At 44.3% G+C, this 20495-nt stretch overlaps 1 protein-coding gene across 1 annotated transcript in view; it reads left to right on the top strand.

Moving 5' to 3' along the window:
- Positions 1–20495, top strand: part of LOC126412292 (tryptophan 2,3-dioxygenase) — a 419586-nt gene that overhangs the window by 169282 nt on the left and 229809 nt on the right. The window contains exons 2-3 of the mRNA XM_050081805.1: positions 193–365; positions 11925–11992. Coding sequence (XP_049937762.1) covers positions 193–365; positions 11925–11992 — 241 coding nt within the window. The remainder of the gene's footprint in view (positions 1–192; positions 366–11924; positions 11993–20495) is intronic.

The following is a 20495-nucleotide window of genomic DNA, read 5'->3' as shown; positions in this document are numbered from 1 at the left end:
GACCGTAGCGGTCTTGCGGTTCCAGACTGCAGCGCCTTTAACCGCACGGCCACTTCGGTCGGCAGCGGATTATCGATGTAAACTGTCAAGAACAATAAAGAGTTAGACACAAGACCAGCTAATAGCGGGATTTTACTGGGTTGCTCTAGTGACGGCCTGATTATTTATTGCAGTGACCGCGTGTGCTTTCAGGATGGATGGGGGTGGCGGCAGCGGGCAGGAGGGTCTGGTGCTGGACTCCCAGGCCGGCATGCTGTACGGCGAGTACCTGCAGCTGGACAAGGTGCTTAACGCCCAGCGGCCTCTCAGCGAGCAGAATGGCGTCGTCGTGCACGACGAACACCTCTTCATCGTCACCCACCAAGGTAGGGCTGTGCTGCTGCCTCATAGGCACAACTCTGCCGCATGGGTGCATTGGAAGCGGCAATATGATGCACGCATGTGTGTTAGTGTTTGTGTGTGTGTGTGTGTGTGTGTGTGTGTGTGTGTGTGCGCGCGCGTGCGCTTAGCTAAGCTTCAGTATCTGATCAATTACGTCAGCGAGCTTTGGAGGAGATTGGACAATCTTGCTTTCCTGTCCTGGACCAGATACTGGTTGTTGTTCCCTTGCCACGACCTATTATGGCTTGTCAAAAGTGTGTGCCTTATGCTTCGGAAGCGGAAATCCCCTCCACACGGATTATGCTTTCTAAGGCCGGTATCTTTTGATGTAGTGTAAAAAGAAACAATTGTCAAATGTTGCCTTTCGTCAAATTTATTTGACCAAATCTAGCGCCTCGCCTTACTTTTGATCAAAGAAACAGATCGTCTTCTGTTTACTCGCACAAGCGGCTGGCATGTATTTTGTAATATGAGCTGATACAGAATGTTTTTCCTTCTTTTAGACAGCAAAACGAGAGTCTATTCTCATCTTCAAAGCGAATTACAGTAGTATGCACTGACAAATTTGTATGAGAAGTCAAAACCAGGAAAAATGGAAAGCAAAGTTCATTGGAGAGGGATTTAAAGAACTATTGTTTGTCTAGGACAGAAAATTAGCACAATGCTATTCACTGATGATGTAGAAGTGGTAGCTGCAGCTGAATATTGCAACAAACGTAATGGAATATGTGCTACCTGTAGGTTAAGATAGGCGCATAAGGAAGAAAGCGTTACAGGCAGCCATGATAAAGTACTACATGTTGTAGCCGGGAAAGATAAATGTGATGGATACACGCGAGGCATAGAAGTAAGGACAAGATCAAAAGGTCTTTTATCAGAATAAAATGCAATTAACGTCCAAGAAAGTAAAAGTTAGGCCTAGTTTTGAACATATTAAAATGAGTCTGAAATCCGTAAATAAATTCGCGAAACAAACTACAAAGAGCGTAAAGAATCACGAAGTACTTAGCAAGCACATAGATGTACTACTAATCAGTTCCGTTTGAACTTAAACACATCAGGTCGTAAGTCATTTCTCATGTTAAAGGCTTTTTGATGATACATTTACAACTCAGTTAATGTGAAGTGTATTCTTTAAATTGTACTAGCTGACAAGCCCGGCATAGCCCGAGTATCCATTTTGCCAGTCTTCTATTAGGAATGAGAACAAAAAAGAGAACTGTGTTTGTTGCGTAATAATGAAAAAATTTTATTTCTGTGTATTGATAAAAACAGCTCTGACGTGATGAAATAGTCATACAAAGAAATATGCATAATGTACAGAGGTATTACTTGTAATGGTGACATAAAGTACGCAGGAATAATGCAGCCATACTACAAATCACACCTGCTGTATTGATCTTTAGTGACCAGTACAGCAATTGTGCAGCACCAATTTGCATGAAAATGCTATGAGACGGACTGGCCATTTAGATGCACTTTAATAACTTTTCTTATGTCTTGACCACACTTTCTTTTATTTCCAAAAACACCTTAATCGTTTCGACATTCCGTCATTTTCAAATGGTACAAAATACAATACAAAACTGATATAAAAAGATATGAAAATATGTTACATTTCACCATTGGTATGAGACATAGTACGACGACTGCTCTATAGCTTTCTAGCTTAGCAGTGTTATGTTAATCATATAAAATTGTTCAAGAGATACATTGTATCACGTCAACATTCTCAGTCACACGATGAGTGCAAATAGCTACCAAGGTAAAGTTTTGGAAAACAAGAGGACTAAACTGCTAGGTGGTACTGGAATACATAGTACATGCTGCATTTTGTTTTGTTAACAACCACAATTTCCATCATTATATCATGTGAAATAATGTAATCAGTAAACATGGAAATCACTTTACAATGTTTTACAAAAAGGTATTTCTTTACAGAACAATGGTTAACAAATCTTTTGAGTGGTCTAAATTAATACATTGGATGAATGCGTTGATTGTTGCTGGGGCAAGCTGTTTATTAACAAACAATTTACAGCAAACAAATTACTAGCATCAGTAGTAGTTCATAAACATCACTTTTATAAGAATTTACAAAGTCTAGAAATACCAGCTGAGGCATGTGGCATACACTTATGAGGAACAGCTGACGTTGCTATTTCCACCAATGGGAACAAATGCCCCTGGTACAAAGCCCTTATAGTTCTGCAGCCATCCTGGGGCCTCATTAGAGGCGATTCATTACAGCTCACTTACTGATCTGCATGTAAATTTTCTGTCACCAACCAGATCACCATTCACAACAGGACATTCTTGAGTTGTAGTTTCGTAAGGAATGTGGACATCACAGAACAGCCTGATTCATGCAATTTACTCACATGTCGGTAAAAACACTGTCATTTCTAGGTTTCTCAGTGAGCTATAATTCAAGTGGTGGCTACTTTATAATTAGAGACTATGAAGTATGAAATAACACAGGACTAGCAGTGATATATATTTTTAAACACACAATCGTTACTATAATAATAAAAGCAGTCATGATTCCATATTCTGCGTTTTCAAATTACAAACTGTCACGCACGAGGGCATTACACTCATTTCAGACATTTTATATCACTCCTCATCAGTTTTTTGTAACATCCGGAGTAGATGAAAAACTACAAACTATATGCATCAAGACTTTAACCAGTCCTTGTAATAGAAACTCCTAACATTTCCCTATAATATTTTACTGTGTCTCACTCTTCAAATACGTCCAAAAACGCCTGTACAGGTGCAAGGCCCTAACCCACAAACTATCAATCACAAGAGAGGGCTCCTGTGTTGTTCTTTCATAAGCAGTGTGATACATCATGTTTCAGCTGTAACACATCCAAGCAGTGTATGGCTACGGCTTTGTACACTGCCATACATTTTGTTTTTCTACCATGATTTCGAGGTCTGTGTCAGGTTCCAAAGTGACATTAACATATTTTTATCCATTAGTTCTCACAGAAAGCTGGAAATCACATGGTGTAAACTATGCTGCTCCCACAGCACACACTACAGTAGAAATAAAACACAGAGGCAATGTTTCTGATTGACAAAAATGTAGAATACATCAAACTGAAAGGGTTTGCGGCGTTGTGGGGCATTTAAAACAGCTGTCTGAAGATGATGACCTATGCAGTTAATATCATCTCCCACACTGATGAGGCAGCAGATGTCTTGGTGTTCCATTTCAAAGAGACCAAGAGAATTGTTTCCTCATTTTGCAGTACGTTGCGGATGGATCCCATGACCCATGGTAGGCCTGAGCTAGTGTTCCAATGTGGATCCACCCCTCATTATATCTGTAATGGTGCCTATAGTTGGATCCACAATGCCTTACATGCGGGACATGGTTCGAAAGTGGATCCACCAAACATTATATCTGGAATGGTTTCTAGAGTAAGATCCGCAATACGATACATCTGGGACAAGGTTTGGAGGTGGACCCACCAGCGAGAGGACAGCGTCAGGTTTGAGAGAGCCATCCATGACACTCGCATAGATATAGACATACAGAAAGACAGACAGAAAGTAGAGCAAATGTACTGCATCTGTAGAATATATGGTTGTGAGTGACTGGGTGCATTTGAGTACAGTGTTATACAATGCCATCTGACTGATGTTTTATTCTATCTTGAACAGGATAATACTCACAAAGGACCATCTCCCTCCATCCAACAGACATGTAGTTCACAAAATAGGGAATTGAGATGATCATGATCCGTCATCGTGGATATTTAAGAGTATAAAAGGAGTTGTGATAGGTGCAGCAGGATGTCTTCAAACGTTGTTATACTGGATAATTTAGACAATATTGTCACAAAATCCTGGTAATATAACTTGCATTGGAGATGTTATGCTCTTAGTAGGAGGAATTTAAATGTGCTTACATCCCCTAAACAACAATAAGTGGTTGAAATCGAGACTTCGCAATTGGTAATATGTGTGCATAGTTTCTATATGTATGCGTGTCGAGTTGACAGTGGTGGATGGTTGCAGTCCAAATGCATAACTTGCTAACTGTTCGTCTATAAATTACGCTGCAAGGAGACACACTCTATAGGTAAGAAGAAGGGAAAATCTTACGGTCCAGGATGCTAAGTGCAGTCAGCACACACCAATTAACGAATAAATTGTTACTAGGATAAAAAAATCCCGAAATCTACAGTTATGTCTTGATATAGCATAAACAAAAGTAGCAAAACTTATCTGGTGGGCAATAAGAGCATATCCTTATGGGAAAAATATAAGAGCAGCATCAGAAATCAATCCCGTACAGATGTCAACTCCCTGTTTCAGATCTCTACACAGTAGAATGGAAGGCAAATGAACACATACAACTTTCCAGACTTTGAGTTTCCATCAAGTGCATCGCTACATGGGTCTGCAGTCAAGTTCTCTGACGTCTTGTAGCAGTACATGGAATTGTTTCCAGGCTTCAAGTTTCAAATCTGCACCACTTTTTGACACTCATCTAGGTATGAAGCGAGTTAAACTATACTTTTCATGATCGTCCTACCCAAAATGCATGCATGTAGACCATAGGGAAGAGGGGAATTCTTAGTTTTATTATTATGCTGAAGCAAAAGTCACGCAAATTTCCTCGTATCACATCAAACAACGTATAGGTATGCCAGCAAGCATAACACCAGTTGTATGACATCGTCAATTTTTGTGCTGCATTGCGATTTTAGGTGCTTCTTGTGTAGCACCATGCATATAGTTGTGTAATTATATAATTTGGACCGATCTTTAATTCAGTTTCCCAACCAAAATAAATAAAATACACTAAAATAACCTTCCTCTCCTGCATCTGGACAGTTTTCATGTGTTGGGGGATGCACTTAGGCTTTTTGTCCAAAAGGACCAGGATTTGAGTCCCAGAAAGGGCACTGTCATTTTGAATTTCCCGCAATTTCTGTAGGAGGTGGTGGGGGTGGGACATCGGCACAGCCCTGGGACAAAGAAATTATCACCATTTTTGAAATGCCCATTATTCTTTGAATTTCCCTCCAAAATTCGAATTTCCCACTAAAATTCGAAATTTCCGCCAACAGACGTTAGTCGAGTCCATGCCGCATCGTGTTGCGGCACTTCTGCTTACTCGTGGGGGCCCTACACGATATTAGGCGGGTGTACCAATTTCTTTGGCTCTTCAGCGTAAAAAGCTAATGACGTCTAGGATGATAAACCGGCAGTTCAAAATGACTATAGGTAAGGCTATGATTAGGCCACTGGATACATATAGATGTGAAACATGGGCGCTATCCAGCACTGATGAACAACGTCTCAGAATATTTGAACGAAGAATGCTAAGGAAAATTTATGAAGGGATTCGAAATACAGACGGTACCTGGAGAGCAAGAACCAATTATGAGTTGGTTCGTCTCATACAGGGAGCTGATATTATAAGGCTAATTGAAAGATTAGCCTGACTGGGGCACTTGCTTAAGATGCGTTTACACCTGTGCACCTTGCGATTGGTTCAAAAATGGCTCTGAGCACTATGGGACTAACTTCTGAGGTCATCAGTCCCCTAGAACTTAGAACTACTTAAACCTAACTAACAGAAGGACATCACACACACCCATGCCTGAGGCAGGATTCGAACCTGCGACCGTATCGGTCGCGCGGTTCCAGACTGTAGCGCCTACCACCGCTCGGCCACCGCGGCGGCCTTTGCGATTGGTCGCCATTCTACTGTGCTTGGCCAACATGCAAGCAGAATCACGCTTGTCGGTTACATGCATCTTCTTCAACATGTGCGTGCGAATGAGTTCATTCACACCTGTCGGAGAGCATTTAAATGGCAGTGTAGTTGCACTGCATAAAATTTGGTTTCATGTCTCACATTTCTTAACAACATAGATCACAAACAAAACAAATTTTCAATACTATTTAATTATTTTTGGATCGCTGAAGACGTAAAAGTTACATTATCTGGTACAGACTGTTAACATACGGACGGACGCAGACCATTTCTCATAGTTTAACTGTCGGGTTGCGACGTATTCGTGACTTGTTTAGTTTCATAATCGATAAAAGAGCTTTCTGCCAAATATGTCGATCGGAATATTGCACTCTTTTGTAACAGCACTATGGAGACGTGAAAACTCTTCTTGAGGAAAGTAATGTAGACACTCTGGGCAGTTTTGACTTAAAAGGATTTGTCATTGAACTAGGAATTACCTTGCAGGTCAATCAATTATTTCTGCACATGTAATGGGACGCTTTCAACTGAAATGGCAAACTGAAATTCTTTCAGGCCCACAATGTTTTCTTCAGACGTCGCGTTTTATTCAACAGCAGTGAGCTTAAGGAAGTGGACTGTGTTTTTGTCACAATGTGTCCTTTCCATAACGCGAATTGCTTTTTAGATGCGTCTCCATCAAATCGGAAAAAAGTTGTTTTTGCTCATCTTGCGATACCTCACTGTGAGCAGTGTGCAAGTCAGATCCACTTAGAATGCGAGGACTGCAGTCCATTCCAGATGTTCTAGTCTCCCTTCCTGCACTTATTTTTCGTTCATAAATTCAACAATAGTGTGTTTTAAATCAAAAAATCGTTCCAGGCATTCCCCTTGACTTACCTAACGTACTTGGTAGTGATATATAAAGTCTCCATACTCTTCGTTCAGTTCCATCGAGAACTGTTGCAGCTGACAGCTTAATAATGCGTGTAACTTAAGAAATTTTGCTGTTCATACGACCAGTTTCTTCACGCGCTGCATGCTTGGAAATTTAGCACCAAGTGCTAATTGACGTATTGAACAATGAATCCCATCTGCCGATCGTTGTGATTTTCTGCTCTTTGATTGTCAACCAAATCTTTAAATTCTTTCTGCTCTGTTTTGCAACGTCGTTTCATAAAAAATATGCAGGACCCGTCGCTTATGCGACTGTATAAATATTCAGAATTCTCATCCCTCTTCTGCCATTTACATTCATTTTTAAAGGCTTGTGACGACATATCGGTAGACTGCCCCTTTTTTGTGCAAACATCCACTGAACCTGTGAACGTCCTTCATACCACCAACAAATAGCGAAGTTTAAACAGCGCTGATACCACGATTCTGCCGAACTGAAGAGAGTTGTGCCGACCGAAAAACGCCGCACCGCAATACTAAATCGAATGTAGCGCTGTACTGGGTACTTCGAAGAAGGACTGAACAAAGCCGAGACACGCCGAGAGGGAGCAACAAGCCCGGCGCGTGAGAAGCACTAGCCGGCCCTGCCCTAAAGCAAACTGCGCCCGACGTACCGTATCACAACCGTTCGGCCAGCTCACGCTTGTAAATGCCAGCCCACTCGACCACGGCCTTCTCGGGCGGTGTTCCCAGGTTCCTTGTTGATATTTCTCTTTCGGGCGACTTCACCGTCCTCTCTACACTTTCGGTAGCTGGTCTCTCACCCGGCGCTTCGCAGTGGCACTCGTGTCCCGGCGCGACTACCAGAAGAGGCTCCGAGAAGTCGCTCAGCAGCGGTTTATGAATAGCTGCGGCTCAGTGACAGCCTACGACTGCACAGTTCTTTAATAGAATTGCAAGCACTGTATAAGCTCCCAACTACACTCCTGGAAATGGAAAAAAGAACACATTGACACCGGTGTGTCAGACCCACCATACTTGCTCCCGACACTGCGAGAGGGCTGTACAAGCAACGATCACACGCACGGCACAGCGGACACACCAGGAACCGCGGTGTTGGCCGTCGAATGGCGCTAGCTACGCAGCATTTGTGCACCGCCGCCGTCAGTGTCAGCCAGTTTGCCGTGGCAGACGGAGCTCCATCGCAGTCTTTAACACTGGTAGCATGCCGCGACAGCGTGGACGTGAACCGTATGTGCAGTTGACGGACTTTGAGCGAGGGCGTATAGTGGGCATGCGGGAGGCCGGGTGGACGTACCGCCGAATTGCTCAACACGTGGGGCGTGAGGTCTCCACAGTACATCGATGTTGTCGCCAGTGGTCGGCGGAAGGTGCACGTGCCCGTCGACCTGGGACCGGACCGCAGCGACGCACGGATGCACGCCAAGACCGTAGGATCCTACGCAGTGCCGTAGGGGACCGCACCGCCACTTCCCAGCAAATTAGGGACACTGTTGCTCCTGGGGTATCGGCGAGGACCATTCGCAACCGTCTCCATGAAGCTGGGCTACGGTCCCGCACACCGTTAGGCCGTCTTCCGCTCACGCCCCAACATCGTGCAGCCCGCCTCCAGTGGTGTCGCGACAGGCGTGAATGGAGGGACGAATGGAGACGTGTCGTCTTCAGCGATGAGAGTCGCTTCTGCCTTGGTGCCAATGATGGTCGTATGCGTGTTTGGCGCCGTGCAGGTGAGCGCCACAATCAGGACTGCATACGACCGAGGCACACAGGGCCAACACCCGGCATCATGGTGTGGGGAGCGATCTCCTACACTGGCCGTACACCACTGGTGATCGTCGAGGGGACACTGAATAGTGCACGGTACATCCAAACCGTCATCGTACCCATCGTTCTACCATTCCTAGACCGGCAAGGGAACTTGCTGTTCCAACAGGACAATGCACGTCCGCATGTATCCCGTGCCACCCAACGTGCTCTAGAAGGTGTAAGTCAACTACCCTGGCCAGCAAGATCTCCGGATCTGTCCCCCATTGAGCATGTTTGGGACTGGATGAAGCGTCGTCTCACGCGGTCTGCACGTCCAGCACGAACGCTGGTCCAACTGAGGCACCAGGTGGAAATGGCATGGCAAGCCATTCCACAGGACTACATCCAGCATCTCTACGATCGTCTCCATGGGAGAATAGGAGCCTGCATTGCTGCGAAAGGTGGATATACACTGTACTAGTGCCGACATTGTGCATGCTCTGTTGCCTGTGTCTATGTGCCTGTGGTTCTGTCAGTGTGATCATGTGATGTATCTGACCCCAGGAATGTGTCAATAAAGTTTCCCCTTCCAGGGACAATGAATTCACGGTGTTCTTATTTCAATTTCCAGGAATGTATATGTTTCTGTATGAAATACAGTCAAAATTTACCTCCCACTCCATAAAAATTCTACGTGTTACCAAACCCATGTACCTACAAAGGAGCACCTGGTCCCCGGCACGAATCCGCCCTGCGGACTTGAGTCGAGGTCCGGTGAGCCGGCCAGCCTGTGGATGGTTTTTTGGTTTTTAGGCGGTTCTCCATCTGCCTCGGCGAATGCGGGCTGGTTCCCCTTATTCCGCCTCAGTTACACTGTGTCGGCGATTGCTGCGCAAACAAGTTCTACACGTACGCGTACAGCACCATTACTCTACCACGCAAACATAGGGGTTACACTCATCTGGTGTGAGACGTTCCCTGCGGGGTCCACCGGGGGCCGAACCGCACAATAACCCTGGGTTCGGTGTGGGGCGGCGGAGGGATGAAGTGGACTGCGGTAGTCGTAATGGGGTTGTGGACCACTGCGGCTGCGGCGGGGACGAAGCCTCTCCGTCGTTTCTAGGTCCCCGGTCAACAGACAATACAATACAATGTACCTACAAATTGTTATCCAACTTAAATTCGTTTGCTAAACTTTAACTAAACAGAACCTAATTTGAACTGAACTGTAACTAGTCTGAGTGCAGCTTGTCTTTATATCAAATCGCAGCTGAAGTAAACAATTATCCGGCCCTAATCAAGAAGTCCACATCCCTCACGTCTTGACAATATTGTTGCAGATTTCTCGAAGGCACAATATCAAACAGCATGCATCCAGCGGCAAAGTTAGATTTATATTTTTAAATAAAATTTCCAAACAATATTGAAACTGTTGCATACCGTATGGTGCAATGTGTTAGTGCTTAATGATAAACCTTCTTTAAACAGTGGGATGGGGAGTGTAACTATTCCTATGAAATGATATTCCGAGACAACGGTTTTAGAATGAAGTACGTATTCAAAAAGACAGAGTAAAATTTCGCCTGATCTTCACACATAATACTGGCCTGAACAGTACTATGCTTAAGAAAGTGGACAATAATTTGAAACGCGTACAGAGATAACCGAAAATTTCTATAAAAACCAAACAGCTTAATCACTTGATATCTTGACGTATGTCTCAGGGAAGTGGTTCAAATGGCTCTGAGCACTATAGAACTTAACATCTGAGGTCATCAGTCCCGTAGACTTAGAACTACTTAAACCTAACTAACCTAAGGACATCACACACATCCATGTCCATGGCAGGATTCAAACCTGCGACCGTAGCAGCAGCGCGGTTCCGGCTGAAGCGCCCAGGGAAGTGGGGTGGTCTTTCTCTCAGCTCTGAGCAAGTTAACGTTATTCAAAATTTATATTCTTTTCGCCTTCCAGTACAAACATCATATTCATCCTTCCTGTCCTTCGCAATAAATCTTTCTTCATATAGCAGATAGAATCAAAAGCCTACACAGATTACTGAATACCACACTTCAACTAAGAATGTATCAGACTGCGCAGAGGCGAAGAGTGTGCCACAACAAGATCCAAGATCGCTTATCAGTAACATAACTTGCTTCCTCTCTGACGTGCACATCGAAAACCTACAAAAATCAAAATGACTTGCCTATCTTACAACTATTAGAACGACTGGAGCTGCAGATTCATGAAATTTGGCCTTTCACCGAAAATAACCAAATTCACAACGATGACAATTGATAGTGATGTTGCAAAAAATATCCTTGATCATAAATGTTTTTGAAATGGATTCATGTACTGTGCCGTTACAGTACCAACACAGGCACGGTCACCATCAATGGCATGAAATATTTGTTTCCCAGACTTTCATACGAGGGAGCGTAGCAGAAATGTTCGAAACACAAAATAAATTATAACTGTTTAACAAATTCCACAAAGAAAACTCGGGATGTGGAAGCTCAATTATTGCTACAGGTATTCTATTTATACGCGATACAAATAAAAATAAACTGAAGGTAGAAGAATATATGCGAAACATGACTGCATTTGCGATTTTTAAAACATCTACATCTGAAGCTTGTAGAGGTCATTGAAACTTCGACTAAAATTCATTATTGGTGATGAGAACCATACGTGGTGTCAAGAGCTCAGAAACTGGTGCGGGAAAGACTTACGCAATAAGTAGTATTCTGTCGACTATACAAACGGTTTTCCTGTGGATTATATGGTAAATGAAACTAAATAATACCGAAGACAATGTTGTCATTGCTTTCCGAGCTTGCCGTCCTTACTGGTGTTTTCAGATTACCCGCGTTCTGTGATCATTTCTTTCGAAACAATTAGCTTAAAAAAATTTTACAAAGCGAAAATGTGAACCTGTCTTCAGTCTTTGACACATTATCCGTTCAAAATTCCTTCATGCAGATTGAGAGATTGTCGTTCAAACAACACGAAACATAACAAAAGCAGATAATGCAGAAAGTACACTACTAATCGTGATGTGTGTGTTGTCTCGTTTGTCCAGTTGTTGTCCTCGTGTTCTCTGTGTGTGTATGTATTCCGATTATTACTCTCTGAAGTATTTCTATCTTTGTTTCAGCTTACGAGCTATGGTTCAAGCAGATTATATACGAGCTGGATTCTGTCAGAGCGAAATTCAACACAGAAGTAAGTGGCTTATTTGAAACGCAGGATTAATATCCATATACTTGTGACATTGTGGTTGACTTATTTCCGAACGACTTTATTTTAGACACTCAGTCTAGAAAATACATGCCTTCGAAACACCTTTGTTTTCTGAATAATGGCGAAAGTAACGTGTCTACACATGCGCCTAACACTTGCAAAAGAACTGTGAATTTTTTTCCAGCAACTATCGTGTTTAGAATTACAACTTTAATTCTACTACTACTACGCAAAATGACGAAAAACAAAGTTGAAGAAGAGGGTTCTTTTACTAGAAATAATTTGCTTGTGATTTCAGCACCAAAAAGAACCACAAAGAGTAACTCAATAGTACGACACTTTCTGATGGCAACTACTCTTCGTTCCGAAATAGACTCTTAATGATGTTTTACGTTGTCATTCGCAACTAATTTCAGGACGCCGATAGTGGAGGCTGTTTTGTAGCATTTTAGCAATGGAAAAATTGGAAATGAGTGTTTGGCGTCATTGGCCGGGAGGCCCCTTACAGGGCAGATCCGGCCGCTTAGGTGCAGGTCTTACTGCATTCGACGCCAGATTGGGCGACCTGCACGCCGCATGGGGATGAAATGATAATGAAGACAACACAACACCCACTCCCTGCTCGGAGAAAAGCCCAGATCCAGCCGGGAATCGAACCCGGGCATCTTAGGACGGCAGTCCGTCACGCTGACCATTCAGCTTTTTTTTTTAATGCAGTAATCTTTATTGAACAAACTAACAGTACATATATACACAATGCAACAGTTCTTCAAGGTACAATTTAAACATACACAAATGATTGTTAGTTCTTACAAAAATATTAGAAAAACATTAAACACAGCAAAATATTTTTTGTCTTTTTTTGTCAATGCATGAGAACGTGGATAAAGGTGTTGCATCATGTGACGGGTAGGCATGGTACACCCCAACTTTGAGAGGGGGGGGGGGCTCATGGAAGACGCTGCGGAGATAACCAGCATAAGTTTGTCGGTAAGATGGTTTTCGGGTGAGGGTGCTATGTGTGGTCACAACTTTGTACCAGAAGTGGAGGACTATATGCAGACCACTCTGAAAGATGTATTCAAAAGACTCTCCTCGAAACCAGATGAGTGTGTGGTACTTAGCAAGAGGGTAGTGAAATGTCTGGGGCAACAACAAGAAATCTGGGGTTACCGTCGTTGGCGGGGCACGGAGGTGAAAGCCCACGATTCGTTGGATGAGGAGCCAAACGTTTCGTTTCAGGGGGCACGTAAGACGGTGCTCGTCGGTGTCTTCGAGCTGACAGTCAGGGCAAAGTGGGGAGATGGCCAGTCCTATGCGATAAAGCCGACTATTGGTCGGGAATTTGTCATAGACTAAAACATACCAGAGTGCAGGTACAGACGACGGTAAAAAGGGTGCATGCACACACCCCCAAACCGTGCGCCAGTTAATGTCAGGGTGCTGTAGCACCATGGGGTCGCAAGGGTTGGACAGCATAAACAAACGATAATAGTCTTTTGTACGGGGAGGACGGGTGACTGGAAGATTGGCCCGAACGTAGCTGAGTTCTATGAAACAATTAGCGGCATGGTACAATAATGAAGAAATAGGTCCCACATTGATCGGTGGATCGAGAGAAGCTGGTCGGAGGATATCTAAGAGACTGCGAGTTAAGGACGGGACCGCTATCGGGGCGGACATTTTAACAATACGATAGCATTTAGTAAGGTTACTACAGTTTGGGTGAAGTGTTAAAAGTGCATCAAACATTGTCATCGGATGCTGTTATAGCCCCCGCTTAAGGAGCGGTAGTGGCGGAAAATTCTAAAGGAAACTTGGAGAAGCTTTAGCGTAAATTTCCTTGTCAGGTTATAATACTGAAGGAAATTTCTCTGCCGGCCGCGGTGGTCTAGCGGTTCTAGGCGCTCAGTCCGGAACCGCGCGACTGCTATCGTCGCAGGTTCGAATCCTGCCTCGGGCATGGATGTGTGTGATGTCCTTAGGTTAGTTAGGTTTAAGTAGTTCTAAGTTCTAGGGGACTGACGACCACAGATGTTAAGTCCCATAGTGGTCAGAGCCATTTGAACCATTTTTGAAATTTCTCTCGAGTTATTAAGGCAGGAAGTGGAGTGTAGCTGTCATGTGAAACTGTTCTAAATGCCGTACCCAAAAAATATCTTAAGCAGCTAATCAGCGAATTGACTAGTGAAAGTAAGATTTTAGATCTCCTGGTCATCAACAGGCTCGAACTTTTCGACTGAGTGTATTTCATGGAATCAGTGATCACAAGGCCGTTACATCATAACTCAATACGACTGTATATAGGGATGAAAATAATTGTAGGAAGATATACCTGCTTATCGAGAGCGACAAGAGCAAATCATTAATTGTCAACATGAAATATCTTGTTGCAAGACCGAAAACATCGATAGACATACTTCAAGAGCATTCTATAGTACGCCTTAAACATATATGCGCCGAGCAAAAGTTGTGAGGGACGAAAAGACACGCTGTGATTCGATAGCCATTTTACAAAGTTCCTGCGAAAGCAAAGAGAACTTCACTGTAGATTTAAATGTGGCCAAAGCCTCACAGAAAAACAAAACCTGAGCGAAGCAAAAATCAGCACATGGAAAGCCACGCGTGAAGCGTTCAACGAATTCGAAAGAAAACTTCTAACGACTTGATAAAAATCCTAGGAAATTTTTCTCTTACATTAAATTAGTAAACTGATCGAATCTGTCTATCCAGACATTCTGTGACGACACAGGCATCGAAACGAAGGCTGACGGAGAGAATCTCAAAGTCGTGCTTCGCTGAGGAAGATCGTACTGTGGTTCCTCCTTTAAATCGGTGCACTAACTTGAGAATGATAGATATCGAAGTAAGTGATCGTGGGATGCAAAAGCAAAAAACTGCCCAACACAGGAAAGGTACTAGACCTGACGATATACCCGATTCTGCTAAGAGTACGCGAAAGAACTTCCTCCTCTTCTAGCAGCTGTGTACCGTAGATCGCTGGAGGAGCGAAGCGTTCCTGGTGATGGGAATAAAGCATACGTCATTCCCATTTTCAAAAAAAATGGTTCAAATGGCTCTGAGCACTATGGGACTTAACATCTTAGGTCATCAGTCCCCTAGAACTTAGAACTACTTAAACCTAACTAACCTAAGGACATCACACAACACCCAGCCATCACGAGGCAGAGAAAATCCCTGACCCCGCCGGGAATCGAACCCGGGAACCCGGGCGTGGGAAGCGAGAACGCTACCGCACGACCACGAGATGCGGGCTCCCCCATTTTCAAGCAGGGTCGTCGAAGAGATGCACGTGTGGTGTCACCGCCAGACACCACACTTGCTAGGTGGTAGTTTTAAATCGGCCGCGGTCCATTAGTACACGTCGGACCCGCGTGTCGCCACTGTGTGATCGCAGACCGAGCGCCACCACAAGGCAGGTCTCGAGATACGGACGAGCACTCGCCCCAGTTGTACGACGACTTTGCTAGCGACTACACGGACGAAGCCTTTCTCTCATTTGCCGAGAGACAGTTAGAATAGCCTTCAGCTAAGTTCATGGCTACGACCTAGCAAGGCGCTATTAGTAACATTGCATGTATCTAAAGAGTCTCACTTGTATCGCCACAATCTCCAGATGTACCAAAAGGATGGATTAAAGTTAAGTATTCCAGAAGCTACGTACTTTTCTTTATAGCATTCATTACGTATCCTGTTTCAGACCTCACGCACCCTGCTTTGGCTTAGCGCGTGCCTTTAGGCTTCCTCTCATTGTGTCTAGGCTGTCTTGTCTAGACACAACAGCACGAAACTGTATTTCTGGTGTCGGTCCGTTTTTGGAACATGTTTATGCTTGCGTACTACGACTTTTGCGGAGACAGAAAATGGAGTCAGCATAGGTTCCGAAAATAACGGTCGATCTTTTCGTCCACACGACCCATAGATCAGTAGATACCTGCGCACCAGTTGATGATGTGTTCCTTGACTTCCAGAAGATGTTCGATACAATTCGGCACTGCTGCCTAATCAACAAAATTCGAGAACATCAGACTAGCTGTGAAGACGGAGTGAAGAGTTTCTAGGAAACAGAACACAATATGTCATTCTCAACGGAGATAAATCTTCATTCCTAAAAGTAACTTCCAGCGTACCCCAAAAGAATGTTATAGGAGAAGTACTTTTCACAATACAGCAGTAGTAAATAACCCATTGAGTTCCACGAGGCTTTTCTCGGGTGACGTTGTTATACACAGAGAAGTTGCAACGCTAGTAACGAAATACACGAAGACCTGCAGAGGAGCGGAACTTTTTCCTGGGATCAGCGGTTGACCCTCAACAAAAATAAATGTAACTTATTGTGCATAAATAGCAGAATGACGCATTACTGTACGATCACACGATTTCAGAATAATCACTGGAATCAGACACCTCCACAAAATACATACATGTATGTATAAGGAGTGATTTAAAGTGGAACGACCGCATAAAATTAATCATAGATAAGGAAGATGCTAGACTTTTTATCTTTGGAAGGATTCTCAGGAGGTGCAGTTCATCCACAAAGGAGATAGCTTGCAAAAACCTTTGTTCGACCTATTCTTGAATATTGTTCGTCAGTCTGGGATCCGGACGAGATAGGACTGATAGAGACTATAGAGAACATTCAAAGTAGAACGGCGCGTTTCATTACAGATCTATTTAGTAAGTGCGTCGTCACGGAGATTCTCACCCAACTCCGGTGGCAAACGCTACAAGAGGTTCTTTCTGAATCAAGGCGTGGTTTCCTATTATATTTCCGAGACCGTAGTTCCTAGAAGAGTCATCAGATAAACAGAAATGACAAAAGTCATGGGATACCTCGGTAATATCGGGTCGGTTTTCCTCTTCCCGGAGTAGTGAAGCAGCTCGACGTGGCATGATCTCAACATGTCTTTTGAAGTCCCCTGCAGAAATATTGAGTCTTGCTGCCTCTACAGCCGTCCGAAATTGCAAAAGTGTTGCCGCTGCAGGACATTGTGCGTGAACTAACCTCTCGATTATGTCCCATAAATGTTCGATGGAATTCTTGTCGACCGATCTCTGTGGCCAAATGATTCGTTCGAATTGTCCAGAATGTTCTTCAAACCAACTGCGAACAATTGTGGCCAGGTGATTTAATATCGTTGTTTAGGAATACGACGCCCATAAATGGCTGAAGATTGTCTCCAGGTAACACAGCACAGCTCTTTGCAGTCAGTGATCGGTTCAGTTGGACCAGAGGACCCAGTCCCCATGTAAACACAACCCACGTCATTGTGGATCCATCACCAGCTTGCACAACGCCTTGTGGACAATTTCTGTCCATGGCTTCGTGGAGTCTGCGCCGTACTCGAATCCTACACTAATGGCCATTAAAATTGCTACAACACGAAGATGACGCGAAATTTAACCGACAGGAAGAAGATGCAGTGATATGCAAATGATTAGCATTTCAGAGCATTCACACAACGTGCTGACATGAGGAACGTTTCCAACCGATTTCTCATACACAAACAGCAGTTGACCAGCGTTGCCTGGTGGAACGTTGTTGTGATGCCTCGTGTAAGGAGGAGAAATGCGTACCATCACGTTTCCGACTTTGATAAAGGTCGGATTGTATCCTATCGCGATTGCGGTTTATCGTATCGCGACATTGCTGCTCGCGTTGGTCGAGAATCAATGACTGTTAGCAGAATATGGAATCGGTGGGTTCAGGAGCGTAATACGGAACGCCGTGCTGGATCCCAACGGCCTCGTATCACTAGCAGTCGAGGGGACAGGCATCTTATCCGCATGCCTGTAACGGATTGTGCAGCCACGTCTCGATCCCTGAGTGAACAGATGGGGACGTTTGCAAGACAACAACCATCTGCACGAACAGTTCGACGACTTTTGCAGCAGCATGGACTATCAGCTCGGAGACCGTGTCTGCGGTTACCATTGACGCTGCATCACAGGCAGGGGCGCCTGCGATGGTGTACTCAACGACGAAATTGGGTGCACGAATGGAAAACGTCATTTTCTCGGATGAATCCAGGTTCTGTTTACAGCATCATGATGGTCGCATCCGTATTTGGCGACATCGCGGTTAATGCACATTGGAAGCGTGTATTCGTCATCGCCATACTGGCATATCACCCGGCGTGATGGTATGGGGTGCCATTGGTTACACGTGTCGTCCACCTCTTGTTCGCATTGACGGCACTTTGAACAGTGGACGTTACATTTCAGATGTGTTACGACCCGTGGCTCTACCCTTCATTCGATCCCTGAGAAACCCTACATTTAAGCAGGATAATGCACGACTGCATGTTGCAGGTCCTGTACGGGCCTTTCTGGATACAGAAAATGTTCGACTGCTGCCCTGGCTAGCACATTCTCCAGATCTCTCACCAACTGAAAACGTCTGGTCAATGGTGGCCGAGCAACTGGCTCGTCACAATACGCCAGTCACTACTCTTGATGAACTGTGGTATCGTGTTGAAGCTGCGTGGGCAGCTGTACCTGTACACGCCATCCAAGCTCTGTTTGACTCAATGCCCAAGCGCATCAAGGCCGTTATTACGGTCAGAGGTGGTTGTTCTGGGTACTGATTTCTCAGGATCTATGCACCCAAATCGCGTGAAAATGTAATCACATGTCAGTTCTAGTATAATATATTTGTCCAATGGATACATGTTTATCATCTGCATTTCTTCTTGGTGTAGCAATTTTAATTGCCAGTAGTGTATCATCAGCTCTTACCAGTGAAAATCTGGACTCATCAGACTAGGCCACGGTTTTCCAGTCGTGTGGGGTCCAACTGATACGGTCACGAGTCCACGAGAGGCGCTGGAGGCGATGTCGTGCTGTTAGCAAAAGCACTCGCGTCGGTCATCTGCTGGCACAGCCTATTGACGCCAAATTTCACAGTACTGTCCTGACGGTTGTGTTCGTCGTTCTGCGCTTGTTTCATGCTGTGTTGCTTACAACTCTATGCAAACACCGCTTCTCTGGGTCATTAAGTGAAGGCCGTCGGTCACTGCGTTGTTCGTGGTCAGAAGTACCGCCTGAAATTTGGTTATCTTGGCACACTCTTGACACTATGGATCTCGGAATACTGAATTCCTTAACGATTTCTGAACTAGTATGTTCTGTGCGTCTAGCTCCAACTACCATTCCGGATTCAGAGTCTAGTAATTCTAGTCGAGCGGCCATAATCACGTGGGACACTTTTTACATGATACACTTCAGTACAATTGACAGCTCCGCCAATACACAGCTCTTTTATACCTTTCGTATGCGATATTACTGTCCTCTGTATATTTTCATATCGCTAACCCATGACTTTTGTCACGTTGGTGTTTATTGCATCTTCTCACGAGTATCTCGCGAAAAGAACATGAATGTAAAATCAGAGACAACCGAGCTCCCACGGATGCCTGCCAACAATCGCTCTTCCCGCGTAACTTTCGCGACTGGAATACGAAAGGCGGAAGTAGCAGTGGTACGTAAATTACCATTCACCACCCACTGTAAGGTGGCTTGCGATGTGTAGATAATTGTGTCCGTGATTTCTTTTGCGTTGACTACATGCCCAGATTTTCTTAGAGATAAATATTCTTATGCACCATGGACCTTGACAAGGTGGTGTTGCTTGCGCATGTCCAAGATACGTGCTGCCATACCGTACGTGCAACGACTTCGAAAGAGTATTGGTGGAAAGGTCAGACAAACATCTAGTTTCTCAAAAGGGGTAACTGCCTTTTCAGTTATTGCAGGGTCAATAATCTGGATGATTCACTGATCTGGCCTAGTAAAACTAGTCAATATTGCATCCCAATGCTGGTACTGCGAACTTTCCGGCGGCGGGGGGGTGGGGGGGGGGGGGAGGGGAGGCATGCAGCTTTACTAATTATGTGGGCACTTTCTTGGATAAAATGTTGTGTTGGTAAAATAGTCGTCATCCCCCCCCCCCCCCCCCCCCCCGGATCTCCTAAAACTTGTCAAGAGCATGTCTTCATCAAGATGAATAATAATTCTATGGGTCAGAGGTGGAATGTTAGATCGCTTAATCTGGTAGGTAGATTAGAGAATTTAAAAAGCGAAATGGATGTGATGAAGTTGGATAGAGTTGGAAGTAGTGAAGTGAGGTGCCAGGATGAACTGTACTTCTGGTCAGGTGACTACAGGATTATAAATATAAAATAAAAGATGGGTAATGCATGAGTAGGCCCTACAATGAACTAGAAAATAGGCACGCGATTAGCTACTATGGGCAGTATATCGAAGACAAACACATAGCTCATTTAGACACGAAGCCAACACCCACCACAGTAGTACTAGTTTATATGCCAACTAGCTCCACAGTGATGAAGTGATTCAAAGAATGTTGTTGTTATTGTTGTTGTTGTTTTTGTTGTGGCCTTCAGTCCTGAGACTGGTTTGATGCAGCTCTCCATGCTACTCTATCCTGTGCAAGCTTCTT

The sequence above is a fragment of the Schistocerca serialis genome, chromosome 7 (assembly GCF_023864345.2).
Source record: "Schistocerca serialis cubense isolate TAMUIC-IGC-003099 chromosome 7, iqSchSeri2.2, whole genome shotgun sequence".
NCBI classification, from domain to species: domain Eukaryota; kingdom Metazoa; phylum Arthropoda; class Insecta; order Orthoptera; family Acrididae; genus Schistocerca; species Schistocerca serialis.
This window is presented reverse-complemented; position numbering and strand designations above follow the sequence as displayed.